General features: G+C 52.1%; 1 protein-coding gene across 1 annotated transcript in view; it reads left to right on the top strand.

The window, feature by feature from the left end:
* The window catches only part of C2CD2 (C2 calcium dependent domain containing 2), a gene marked incomplete at its 5' end in the record, with an annotated part of 48926 nt that overhangs the window by 15769 nt on the left and 19934 nt on the right, over positions 1-13223 (top strand). Inside the window, 4 exons of the mRNA XM_081087344.1 lie at positions 4238-4357; positions 7888-7992; positions 11443-11565; positions 12264-12387. Of these exons, the coding sequence (XP_080943470.1) occupies positions 4238-4357; positions 7888-7992; positions 11443-11565; positions 12264-12387 (472 nt within the window). The remainder of the gene's footprint in view (positions 1-4237; positions 4358-7887; positions 7993-11442; positions 11566-12263; positions 12388-13223) is intronic.

Here is a 13223-nt window from a genome sequence, read left to right as displayed (position 1 = left end):
TATTCAGTGACATAACCTTTTTGGATACGGTTTTCTCTCTCTCGGCTGTGTTCCTAGTTCTTTTGGAGACCAAAGTAATTAAATTGTTTCCAGTTTTCCAGAGTGTTCCAGGCAAAGGAGCGGAGGCAGCTGGACCAGAGGCCCGATTGAAAGGGAAAGTGGAGAGAGTGCAGGGGGTGTGAAGACATTAGGGGACTTTCTGGGTGTGAGCAACAGCCCGACTTGGGAGTGCCAGGCCTGAGACTCTTTGGCCCTACTCTGAACAAAGGAACATTGTTTCCAGACAAGACCTATTTGTGTAGGTCTGTGAGTATTCAAGGGGTAAGACCTATTTGTAGAGGTATGTGAGTAATTTAAGGAACAGGACCTCTTGGTAGAGGCATGTGAGTATTCAAGGGGTAAGACCCATTTGTGTAGGTCTGTGAGTATCTAAGGGACAAGTCCTATTTGTAGAGGTACATGAGCGTTTAAGGTCTTCGAGCAGGATTCTGTCCTGCAGGTCGTGATGAAATATGCTCACTTTCACATCCTGACGGTGCCTCTGTCAGCTGCCTTCTCTCTTGAACCTGGGGGTGGACCAGGAATGCCCTGACCTTCCCTTGTCAGACCAGGTGCTTGTGGGAAAGAAAGAAAAAAGGTTCTACAGAAAGTGACCTTACAAGATGACCTGATTGCAAACTCCTCACTGGGCAGGTCACGGTGGGCAGTCACACCCCTGGCATAGAGCTTCTTTCGTAAAAGGCTGACCTTTGCCTAAGCCAGCCGTGTCCGTGGTTCCTGTGTACCTAGGTTAACACACCTTTGAAATGCGCCCTGTCAGGCCCCCGCTTCTAACGCGTGGCCACCCTCAAGAGAGCAGCAGCCCTAACTCTCCGGTAATCCCATCCTGCCTTGCTTTTCCCACCTCCGCGTAACCCTCCTTACATTCCTGATTCCAAAGGCATAAAAGAAGTGGCAACCCCCCTTCTAGGAAGCGTCTTCCCAGTCTGTTGAGATCTTGCCTCCAGGTGTATCCTGTGTTTGGCTCAAATACATTTTTATACAAATTCTCTGCAGGTTTGGATGTTTGTTTTTTAATTTTTCAATTGATTTTTTAGAGTGAGAGGAAGGGAGGGGTTCAATTGAGAGAAACATCAACGTAAGAGAGAAACATCAATTGGCTGGCTCCTGCACAGGCCCCCACCGGGGACCGAACCCGTAACCTGGGTATGTTCCCTGATCGGGAATTGAACCAGCGACCTTTGGGGCATGGGGCGATGCCCACCCAGCTGAGCCACACCGCGAGGGCTGCAGGTTTGGGTTTTTTATGTCAACATGCTCCTTGAGCACCTTCGGGCCCTCACCACGTGCCGCCCGCCCTCCATTAAACGCTCTTGGCCGCGCAGGGCGAGGGGATTTGTCTGGAACACACAGCTCAGCCTCCCTGCTTGACTTTGAAATGGTTTATGTGATGGAGGAGTTCTTTGCTTACCTTGGGAGAAAATACCTCAGGAAGGAAGCAGTGGGTTCGGGGCGCTCCTTTCTGTGCCCTTGGCCCCTTGGAGTCCCGCTCTGGGCGCCGGGTTCACTTCTGTTCTCAGGCCCTCGGTCCCCGCAGTGCCGAGGAGTGTCTGTCTCCATGTAACTCTGAAGGTCCAGCATCGCTCTCAGACTGCTTCCTAGGGAACCCCAAGCACCACGGCTGTGTAACAGCTCCACGTCCTGTCCGTGGGACTCTGAGGAACTAACTAGGCATCCCCACAGACATGGTGTATTTGTGGTGGGGAAACTCTGGGGTCGAGATCAGGGCCTCTACTGACGAATTTCAGAGGGAAGGTGGGGGTAGGGGGGTTAACGGAGGGGTGGGGGGACTTATAGGCATATATGCATAGCCCATGGACAAAGACAGTGGTGTGGTGAAGGCCTGGAAGGGGCGGGTGCGGGTGGAGGGGGGTCAATGGGAAAAAAAACGAAGGGGACAGCTGCAATACTTTCAGCAATAAAGATAAATAAATAAAGACCAGGGCCTCTGTCTGTTCATCGGTATATCGGTAGCTGTCAATCTTGGACATTCTGTCCCCTTAGGTGGGGTCTTGTAGCAGGCGGTCCTGCTGTCTGGTAGTCTAAGGTGGGGGACACCCTGGGGTGGCAAGGCCTTGCCGCTGTTCTCCTGGGTTGAGGGCATTTAATTTAATCCCCATTGTGGATAACTCCTTAATGCACTGAAAGAAGATTACTTATTTTTAAAAGCTCCTTTCCATTTTGTTCTCGTGCATTTGACAAATGGGCCATTATTATTCTCAGGGTGGCCGGGGCAGAGGCTGGCCTGGAAAGGGTGGGGCCCCGACCGGTGTCCCTCCAACGGCCTCCTGGGAACAGTGGTAGCATTTTGTGTGGCCATCGTGGCATGTGGAGGCAGGATCGGATGGTGGTTTTAATGAGTGTTTCCAGGTGAACGCTGAAGGGAGGCCAGGAAACCGCTGGTCTGTGGGGCTTGGTTTTATGCGGAGTCGGAAGCCAGCGGGCTGGGAAGACCCTCAGAGGGTCTGTGTGGGGAGCCACTCGGACCTGGAAGTGTCTCACTTTCAGTGCAGAAGTGTTAGCGCCTTTTAAACTCATCTGTTTCTGGTTTTGTGTGTTTATTTGCTTTTAATTGAGCGCCTGAGCTGTCTCTGCCTCAAGGAATGGGTGGGGCAGTAGGAAGCTCCTTGTAGAATCGGATCGAAGGAAACCATCTCTCCCTTGCTTGCGGCGGGCACTCATAAAGCGGCCCGTTTTCTTGGGAAAACTCCGGTTAGCTTCGCAGAGGAGATCCCAAAGAAATAACAGACATCATCCAGTCAGCTGTCTGTTTCTTTACGTTTCGCGGGAGCGAGGCCTGGGCTGCTGAGACAGGGGACAGCGAATGCTCTGTGTCCTGTCATTTGTGTGTGTGAGGCCTCAGGCATCAAAATATGTTCTTCCAGCGAGGATTGTTTACAGAGCATTTATTTTTGTAACGAAAAGATGACATTTCTTATACAAACATTTCCCCGTTCCAGCCTCTTGTGAACGTGGGAGATGCCATCAGGTGATGAAGATACTGTAGCTAATCCACATGAATTCGTCTTCTGAGAGCGACCTTACAAGGGAGGGTGAAGATAGGGCTGGGCAACTTTCTGCCGGTGTTGGGAATAGGCAAGATTTTCTTCCAGATCTGTGCCATGGACATCTTTGTGAAACAGGCCCCAAGAAAGGAACTATTTTGTTAATCTTTCTACTTCCTAATAAACCCACCAGAGGATTAAAACATTTTCTCTTTCTTCCCAAGTGACACCCTCCAATGTGGGGTCAGCAGTTCCCTTGGGAAGGTGGGGGAGTCCATCTGTCCTGTCTCGCTCTCAGCCTCCTGATGACCGGGCTGTGGCCAGGCACCCTGGCCACCTGCTAGCCTCCCTCTATCCTCCCAGGCGTGCGCACCTGCCACCTGGCCTGGGAGTCATCCCACCCTGGGCTTGCCTGGCGTCCTGCCAGAAGGGTGACTGGCCCTCCTTCTAGGTCTGCTTCCTCAGAGGGATTCTGGGGCAGAAACTGGATATTCCTCTATCACAGTCATCCCTCTAAAATGCTTTGTGATTTATGTCAGGAGTATGGCCTGGTTATTCCTGGTGGAATTATTTGTCTTCTTAAACGTGCTCATTTGATAATTCTATTTTTAAGTCTGTATAATTTCATAACTGTTTAAAATTTCATATGTTCTTTGAATTATTCCCACATCTTTGAAAACCACGATAGGTTAAAATTTATTTATATAGGGAAAATTTCTTGTGTTCTGGATATGTTTTTTAAGTGTTTTACTTGTAGCATCTATAGCTTATTTTCTTTCAAAGGCTCGTGTTTTAGTGAGAGGTGATGGCTAATGGCTCTCACTTGTATGGATGTGGGATTGTCGGGGGAATTTAAAATCAGCGGGTGTGGAGAAATAGAACAGAGCAATATTTAAAGAGAAACATCTTTATGTGTGGAGAGAACATAACTAGATTTGGGCAAGGGAGAGTTTAGCTCCTGAGAAATCCATCAGGAAGAAAAGATTTGCAACATTTTCTCCAGTTTTCAGACTGTTACATAATAGAAAAGATGTGGATCTGGATATTTTTCCAAGTTTGAAACTCTGAATTCTTGTCCTTGCTAGCCTCTCTCTCTCTCTCTCTCTGTCTCTCTGTCTCTCTCTCTCTCTCTCCCATAAAGTCACATTACAGTTGTCTTGTCCCTCCTCCAGGTGGTGTCTTGTCGCGTGGTGGGCAAGGCCATCCAGTTCCTGGTCCGCTCGGGGCCAGCCTCGCCCGAGGACACGGGGCGCCAGGAGTACAGCGTGCGGCTCGCCCCGCTGCATTTACAGGTGAGGTTGGGTGGGTTGTGCGGGTCGTGGGACGCAGTTCTCATAAGCCTGTAGGTCAGCGTGGGGAGTCACAGGGCCGTGCACACCCATGTTTTTATTAGTTGTCCTTCATTTCATAATTTCCCAACAATAACCTTCCATATTGTGTCTGTAGGAAATAAAAGGTGCTTGTGATGTGTAAATTATATATGCACACTTACATATATACTTGCTTGTGCTGTACATGTGTGTATATATATATATACACACACACACATATATACATACACACACACGTATATATATATAATGAATTTAGAGGTTTCCCATCTATCAGAAATGGGAGGGATGGTATCTTCAAGGACTTGAACAGTCAGGGTGCTGCCGACAGGTAGGATCAGGTAGATGGCAGGTGAGTGAGGCGAGCGGGTCTGTCTCAGATCAGTGCTGGACCTCCGAAGTCTACTGCAGCTTGGAAAACTGCTTAGGGCAGCGGTTCTCAACCTGTGGGTCGCGACCCTTTCACAGGGGTCGCCTAAGACCATCGGAAAACACATATATAATTACATACTGTTTTTGTGATTAATCACTATGCGTTCATTATGTTTAATTGGTAACAATGAAATTGGGGGTCACCACAACATGAGGAGCTGTATTAAAGGGTCGCGGCATCAGGAAGGTTGAGAACCACTGGCTTAGGGGCTGGACTGGGACATTCCTCTTCTTCCTTTTGAAAAAGTCTGCTTCAAAAGGCCCCCTTTTTTATGTTAAACTAGAGGCCCAGTGCACGGATTCATGCACCGGTGGGGTCCGACCGCCTGGCCTGCACTCTCGTAATCTGGGACCCTTTGGGGGATGTCAGAGAGCTGGTTTCAGCCCGATCCCCACAGGCCAGGCCGAGGGACCCCACCAGTGCACGAATCTGTGCACCAGGTCTCTAGTATGCATATAAGATCTTCGGTTAATCTTTCCCCACTCTTCCCCCTCCCCCCTTCCCTCTGAGATTCATTAGTCTGTTCCATGTTTCCATGCGGTTTCTGCTCCTACGTTGAGCGTCTGTCCCCTGGTAGTCAGTGCGCATCATAGCTACTGGCTGGTCGCTTAGGTTTTTATATATATATAGATGAGTATCACCATTATTTTTAAGGTAATAGACCTTATTATAATAATTATAATAGACATATATAACTGTTTTATGATTTATACATAATTATATATAACAATTATATAGAAAGACATATGTAATAATTATAATAGACCTAGTGACATGTCTGGATAGCTGAACTGTTACATAGCTGCGTCTCTGGCATTCAGCAGAAGTTCACTGTCGTTCCTGTTAGCGGTGTATAAAAGTTATAAATTTCTGGGTCTGTTTTAAGGGTGGCTGCTGATTCTATCCTGTGTTTCCTCTCCTGTCCTGGTGGCTGATTGATAATTTGGGAGGGGGCGGGGGCTGAACCTAGTCATACAGGATTCTCAACCACAAGGGAAGATGATGCTCCATAAACTTTTCATGCAAAGACACGGTTTTACGTCAGCAGGGAGAACAAGATTTTCTGGGCACTGAAATGGCTTTTTTCCTGAAATCTAGCCCCTCCTCCCCCACAATGACACCCCCCTTTTCGAGTTGGAGAGGTAAAGTGTTGGCCTCTTGGACTTGTCAGATGTGAATGCCTCCTGCTGCCCCCAGTTTTTTGGGCAACTTGCTAGAAAAGAACCTCAAAGCCTGGGACACGTTCACACGACATCTGACACACATTTCAGGACTGAGTCCAGCAAGGACCCCAAACACGAATGGAGCAGATGCAGTCTCTAAGACGGGCTTCAGGTGTCATTTGAGCAGCAAGTGACACAGTTGTATCTTTGATCTCTTAGCACCGTTTCAAAGCAGCCCATGGATTAGCTGCACGCAGAGGCAGCTGCTAGGGACCGTCAATTATTAATGCTCAGCAGCAGGCCTCCCGCTCCTCCCTTATTCCTCAGATGAAAGGCGCATAAAGGGACCAGCAGTCGGGCGTGCTGCCGCCCCCTACCCCGCCTGGTGGGGGTGACGCGGGGACCCAAGTCAATGAAATGAAAGTGCACTCGTTCTAGAGTTACAAGGGAGGGCATCATTTCTCCGACCCTTTTGCTCGCGTGAGGTGAGAGTCCTGAGTATTCAGAAATACGGGCTGAGGCCATCCTTTCTTTCCCGTTGGTAGGTGGTGGGGAGAAGGATGGAGATGCGAAGAGCTGACATTTTTGTGTCTGGCTGAAAATGAAGGCCGGTGTATTAGTTTGCTACGGCTGCAGAAACAAATGACCACCAGCTTAGCTTAAAACAGCACAAGTGTATCCTGTTACCATTCTGGGGGGGGGGGGGGTCTGACGTCCCACACAGGCTGACATCTAGGTGTTGGCGGGCTGCCTTCCTTTCTGCAAGTTCCTGGGGAGAAGCTGTTTCCTGCTCATTCAGGCAGAATCCAGCTCCTATCGGTGGTAGGACTGAGGCCCGGGCCCCTGCTGGCTGGCAGCCGAGGGCAGTGCCCAGCTTCTAGGGGCAGCCTCATCCCTGGGCTCCCGGCAGCACCCTCCACCCTCAAGTCACATCTCTGGGGTCCTCTCTGCTTTCCTCTTCCCTTGTTGTGGTTCCTCTGGGCTCGCCACGATAACCTAGGCTCACCTCCACACCTGCAGGCTCTCACCCTAATCCAGTGGTCGGCAAACTGCGGCTCACGAGCCACAGGCGGCTCTTTGGCCCCTTGAGTGTGGCTCTTCCGACACAAAATACCGACTTCTGCGCATGGGCCACGAAGTTGCAATCGCACTGTACGTGCGTACCCGCACGTGGCATTTTGTGGAAGAGCCACACTCCAGGAGCCAAAGAGCCGCATGGGGCTCGCCAGCTGCAGTTTGCCGACCACTGCCCTAATCGCATCCGCAAAGTCCCGTTTGCCGTGTAAGGTCACGTCTCCACAGGTGCCAAGGCTTGGAGTGCGGACATCTTTGGGGGTCATTTTTCTGCCACGATGGGGAGGGTTGAATGGGACATTGTGGGAGACCAGGGTCCAGTTAGAGGTTCTGTGGTGGCCCAGGCAAGAGGCAGGTGACCGGAACCCGGTGTGCTCCGTACACAGCCCTCAGCGGACGTGTGAGCGTGGGCTGGCCAGGCATCCTGGTTCCTCACTTGCACCGCCCTTACATCTCGGTGAACTCCCCCGAGGGAGACGCAGAGCACCGAGAATTTAAAGTGGACTGCGGAGTCAGTGACGTCGGGCCTTCAGCCACTAAGCCCTGGGGTCCCTTGCTGAGTGGCAGGTGGAGGCACAGGACAGTGCTGGTGGGGGTGGGACAGGTCCCTGTAGTGAAGGGGCCGGTCACAGGGAGTGTGGGACCCTCTTCTCCATCTGTAAGTGCGCAGGGTGACCCAGGAGGCTAAGCACTTACCCAAGGACATTGGTGAACACGTGTGTTCGTGCACACACACACACACACACACACACACAGGTGTGCGTGGGGCCTCTGGTGGAGACAGCAGCTCTCCAATAACCATTGTCTTTTTCCTCCTAAAGCTGGAGCTCCGCATGAAGGAGGAGAGAGAGGACATTCCGATCCGGTGGTCCTTCCTCAGCCAGCCGGAGATGGCCATTACCATCCAGCCCCGCGCCCCGGGGGAGGTCAGTCCGTACATCCCTATGATGCCTCCGGCGGTGTATTGGGAACGTGTGTGCCTTGTGATGGATTTGATGCCCCCTCTCACCCCAGGCTCCGGGCTGCGCCTGGAATCCCCTGGCAGCTGTCAAGAACCCGGAAGCCTGCCTGCCACCCCATGTGGGTGCCATGGGGCGGAGGAGTCCCCGTGTGGGCGTCAGGGGGCTGGGGAGTTTTTAGGTGCGCATGTGCGTCTGCGGTTGCAAACTGTTGAAGGAATGACGTTCTATCACACCTGATGGTCAGATTCGCTCTCCTGCCTAGAAACGGCTTTACTTACAGCACGGGCCGAGCCCAGCCAGCTCCGAGGTCATGACCTTCTTCCTCTCCACGGTTTTTGTAAAGACGCACCCCAAATCTGGAGGCAGCCTCCTCCTGCTCCCCGGGGTCTTGGCTGTTCGGAGAAGTGAATTCGGGCGTGGGAGTGGGCATGCTAGTCAGTTGGCGTCGCCGTGTCCAGTTGCTGAAACGATGATGCAAAATCACTTACCCCAAAGGCTTAGGTTACTAGGTTCTTCCTTTGCAGCGGCTTCTGCAGGATTTCCTTGTGGTTTAACCCTGTCTCTGACTCTTGTTCACCAGCTGACACAGGTGACTTTAATAGTTGGTCTATAATAGTCACTGTCCTGCCTTAATCTGGATCTGGACAGTTGCTTTTTAAAAAACACTGGTGAGTGTGAATGGTAGTTCTTCCGGCTTGCATGCTTCCGAGGGGCATTTGTGCCCGGCTGCTTCGTTACAGGAGGGGCGCGTGCTCAGTGTCTCCCTTCAGGCCTCTTTCTCCTCCTTTCCACATTCGTGCCTCCTCCTCCCACACGACATCCTTTGTTCTGCGACTTGCTCCCCTGGCACCACTGCCGACCTCACACCTGCCAACGTTCAGGGCGCTCGCTGGCCCTTGTCCCAGAGTGCATCCCCCTGAGGGATCCCCAGTTCACGTTCAACAATGACTTGATTTTTTTCCCTCCGTGTGGTTATCATACCCATTTCATGTCTCGTGAGCTGCATGTGTGTCTGTTCGGATGCAGTATTAGGGTTTGTCCCCCATCTTTGTTGATTTATTTATTTTTTAATGTGAAAAATATTAACATGACTTTAAAGCAGTGGTTCTCAACCTTCCTGATGCCGCGACCCTTGAATACAGTTCCTCATGTTGTGGTGACCCCCAACCATAAAATTATTTTCGTTGCTACTTCATCACTGTAATGTTGCTACTGTTATGAATCGTCATGTAAATATCTGATATGCAGGATGTATTTTCATTGTTACAAATTGAACATAATCAAAGCATAGTGATTAATCACAAAAACAAGATGTAATTATCTATGTGTTTTCCGATGGTCTTAGGCGACCCCTGTGAAAGGGTCGTTCGACCCCCAGAGGGGTCGTGACCCACAGGTTGAGAACCGCTGTTTTAAAGTCAAAGTTACATGAAACGTTATACTCAGAGGTCTATCCTCTGTTCCTCTCCCTTCTGCCACCATTCTTCTGCGTGCGGTAACACGTTTCTGTGGTTTTTATCTTTTCTGCCCTTCTTTTTGCAAAAATGATCTTATTCCTCCTTTCTTACCCAAATGGTGGGATTCTGTACATGCTATTTATACCCTGCCCCATGCCCTGGACATTTCCCTGACCCCCACGTGCTGCTCATATCTGTGGGCAGTGTGACTTCCCAGTGAGGCAGTTCCGTGGATCAGCCAGCCCCCTGCCGCTGGGTCCTGCTGGGCCCCGATGGAGGAGGTGGCATGTGGGCAGGGGGTGGCGTGGAAGGAAGGTCCCCGAGTCAGCAGCTCCGGGGTCTAAGATGTAATGGACTCTGACATGCGCGCACCCAGACTCATCTTTCTCCCTTGGTTTCCTCCTCTATAAAGTGTGGAGAAATTGTGGGGGTTAAAGGATAAAAGTAGACAGCCCTCGACGGTTTGGCTCAGTGGATAGAGCACTGGCCTGCGGACTGAAGGATTCTGGGTTCGATTTCGGTCAAGGGCACATGTCCAGGTTGTGGGCTCGATCCCCAGTAGGGGCGTGCAGGAGGCAGCTGAGCAAGGATTCCCTCTCGTCTTTGATGTTTCTATCTCTCTCTCCCTCTCCTTTTCTCTCTGAAATCAATAAAAATATATTTATTTAAGAAAAAAAGGTAAAAATAGACAAGAAAATGAGGTCCATCCATATAATGGAATGTCATTCAGGCATAAACGAGAGTGAGGTTGTGATACCTGCTGGAACTTGCATGACCCTGAGCACGTCACGTTCAGTGAAAGAAGCCAGACATGCGAGGCCACTGCTGTGGGATTCCACGTTCCTCCCCATCACCTCGCTATGCCGTGTCCAGAACAGGCAAGCCCATAGCGACGGGAAGCAGAGCAGCGGGTGGCAGGGCCTGTTGGGGGGGGATGAGGGGTGACTGCCTGTGGGTTAGGGGTTTACTTTGGGGGGCGGGGATGGAAATATTCTGGAACAAGATAGAGGTGATGGTTGTCGAACACTTCGAATGCACTAAATGCCACTGAAATGCGTCCTGTAAAACGGTTCCTTTTATGTGACACAGAATCACACAGTGTGGGCTTTTCTGTGTGTGGCTCCTTTCACTCGGCACGGTGTCTGTGAGGTTCGTCCGTGTTGTGTGTGGCTCCGTGGTGTTTGTGCTCCTTGCCCCGTAGCACGCACTGTGTGGCTGCCCCACAGTTTATGGGTCCGTTTAGCTGTTGTTGGGCACCTAGGTAGTTTCCAGTTTGGGGCTCTGATGAATAGGGGGGCTGTGAACATTCTAGAATGCATGGGCACAGTTCAGCTGGGGCGTTAACTACTGTAGCTTTGTTCTTCTTCTAAAAGCTTGTCTGCGTTCTTCTCAGGCCTTTCCGTTTACTTGAATACTTTCTAATTTCAAAAATATATCCAGTGTTGTGCAGGAAAGGAAAACCGCATGTCTGTATGTTTGGGGAAAATGGCTGACAGGATATACACAGGAATACTAACATTTCTATGGTGCACAATGGCTTTTTTTTTTTTTTAAACCATTTTACCAGTTTGGCTCAGGGGTTGGAGCATTCGCCCGTGGACTGAAGGGTCATGGGTTTGATTCCTGGTCAAGGACATGTGCCTTGGTTGCTGAATGCAGCCCTGGTAGGGGAGCGTGTGGGAGACAATCTATGTGTCTCTTGTTGATGTTTCTTTCTCTCTCCCTATCTTCCCTTCATTCCACTCTCTCTGGAAATCAATGGAAAAAATATCCTCAGGTGAGGATTAAAATAAATAAAATAAAATGGTGAATTACTTCCGAGATCAGTGAGAAGGACCCTCTCCCCCAGTTCTCTCATGGGTCCTGATCTGACCTCCTGGATCCAGGTTCGTTCGCCCGTCCTTCCACACGCGTGCGTGGCTATGAAGTGATTGGGTGACTCCCTCCTCTCTCGCAGGACCGGGCGGTGGAGGTGAAGGCTATATGTGAAACTCTCAAGGACATCCTGAAGTACCTGGTTAGCTCCGCCTCCCCGTCGGTGGTTCTGAGCACCAGGCCCGTGGACGTGCGGGAAGTCCAGGTGAGGCTGCTCACGGTGTGGGGGCCTCGAGGCCCCATAGGACCATGGTCCGCTGCCCGGAGCACCTGTGTGTGGTTCCGATGTTCCTCCACCCCGCGCGGTGGAGCCCGATTGCGCCAGTGCTTGCCGGCCAGTAATGACCACGTTCTGCGGGAGGCTCCAGTTCAGGGCACGGGGTTCCAAAGCTCCAGGGGGGCCAGGGGGGCGGAAGGAAGAGGGCCACTCAGCATAGTCCCACCCTAACTAGGCTTGACCCTCCGAGGGCCTTCTAGGAGCCCAAGCTTGACTTTTTACTGTCCACTCAGAGCCTGAGGCCTTGGACGGCATCCTTCGAGAATTGAGGTTCCTGGGAAAACCAGTTAGCACTGGACAGACCCACTGCCTCGCCCAGGCTGGGGGCAGCCCGGTGACCTGCAGCCTGGAGAAGGCGTCCCCTGTCTCTCAGGCACCTGGCCTGGGTCAGGCATGGACCCACATGGTGGCTCCAGTCTCCGCCCACAGTACGGTTCTGGGGAGCCCTCCCTGGCTGAATGCATTGCTGCTGCTGCTGGGGTTCAGAAGGCTCCCCAGCAGGGAAATGGTTCCGGCCGCTGGTACCCGACCTTCCCATCAGAGGGGAAACTGCCACAGACCCCGGTTCAGGCTCCGCTGCCGCCTCTGTCCTCTGTCCACGGCCACTGCTCCTTCTCTTCCTGCAGACTCTCCAGCGCACCTCGCCGGCCCCGCAGGAGCCCTGCCCTCCCAAACCTCCACGGGCCCATGACCTCAAGCTGCTGGTGAAGAGCATCCGGGCCTCGCTGCTCAGCCATCCTGGTGCTCCAGGTGGGTGCCGTGGTGCCCGGCTCGGGTGTCGGCAGGTGCCTGGCCGCTGCAGAAGCCACCGTCCCACAGCACGAGCCGAGCGGAGGGGTGACCTGGGGGTTCTCGGTGGCTCCCGTCAGGTGGGTCTGCAGTGTGATCCTGCCGTGAGCGAAGAAGATCCCCGGGAAGCCGTAATAATGATGCGAGCCCATTGGAATACAACCTGGGTTTTCCGTACGTGAAGGAAGGAAGGAACACAACTGTAGCTTTGCCCTTGCCCTTGAGGCTGGAAGGCACATTTACTTTTCTTCCCCCCCCCACTATTGAAGCTGAAAATGCATGCCAAGCATCCCTGACCAGTCTGCTTTCCTGGGGGGAGGGACCCCAGGGGCAGTTTATGCGCCTCAGAAGGGCTTTGGCTCAGCGGGGACCTTTGGTGCAGAGAGGCTGCTGTCTGGGTGGAGACAAGAGTGGCCCCCGAAGGAATGACTTCCAGGTGGTTCTGAATCGCTGCTGAGACCCCAAGTGCGTAGTAGCCAGGACAGGACACGGCTCTCCCCTGCGATTCAGTTTGGCTGAGAATAGGAGTAACTTCTTTCTATGGTCGGAGGATGTTGGGGTTACTTCTCTTTGTCTGCGAGGAGTTTCTCTCAGTTCCAAGTGCAGACCGGCCACATTTCACAACCAGGACTCTGCAGAGCTGGTTGTAGTGATGGCTTTGGTAAAAGCGCCCGCATGCTACCCTTTGGGGCCCCAGGCTTGGCGACTAAGAGGGGACTTCCTGGGCCCAGGCGGCCAGGGCTGGGGTCCCTTCGGGGCCTGAGTCTCCCCTGGGCGGTGATTGTGAAGGTTGATTA

Source organism: Myotis nattereri, assembly GCF_964212035.1.
Source record: "Myotis nattereri genome assembly, chromosome: 3".
NCBI lineage: Eukaryota > Metazoa > Chordata > Mammalia > Chiroptera > Vespertilionidae > Myotis > Myotis nattereri.
This window is presented reverse-complemented; position numbering and strand designations above follow the sequence as displayed.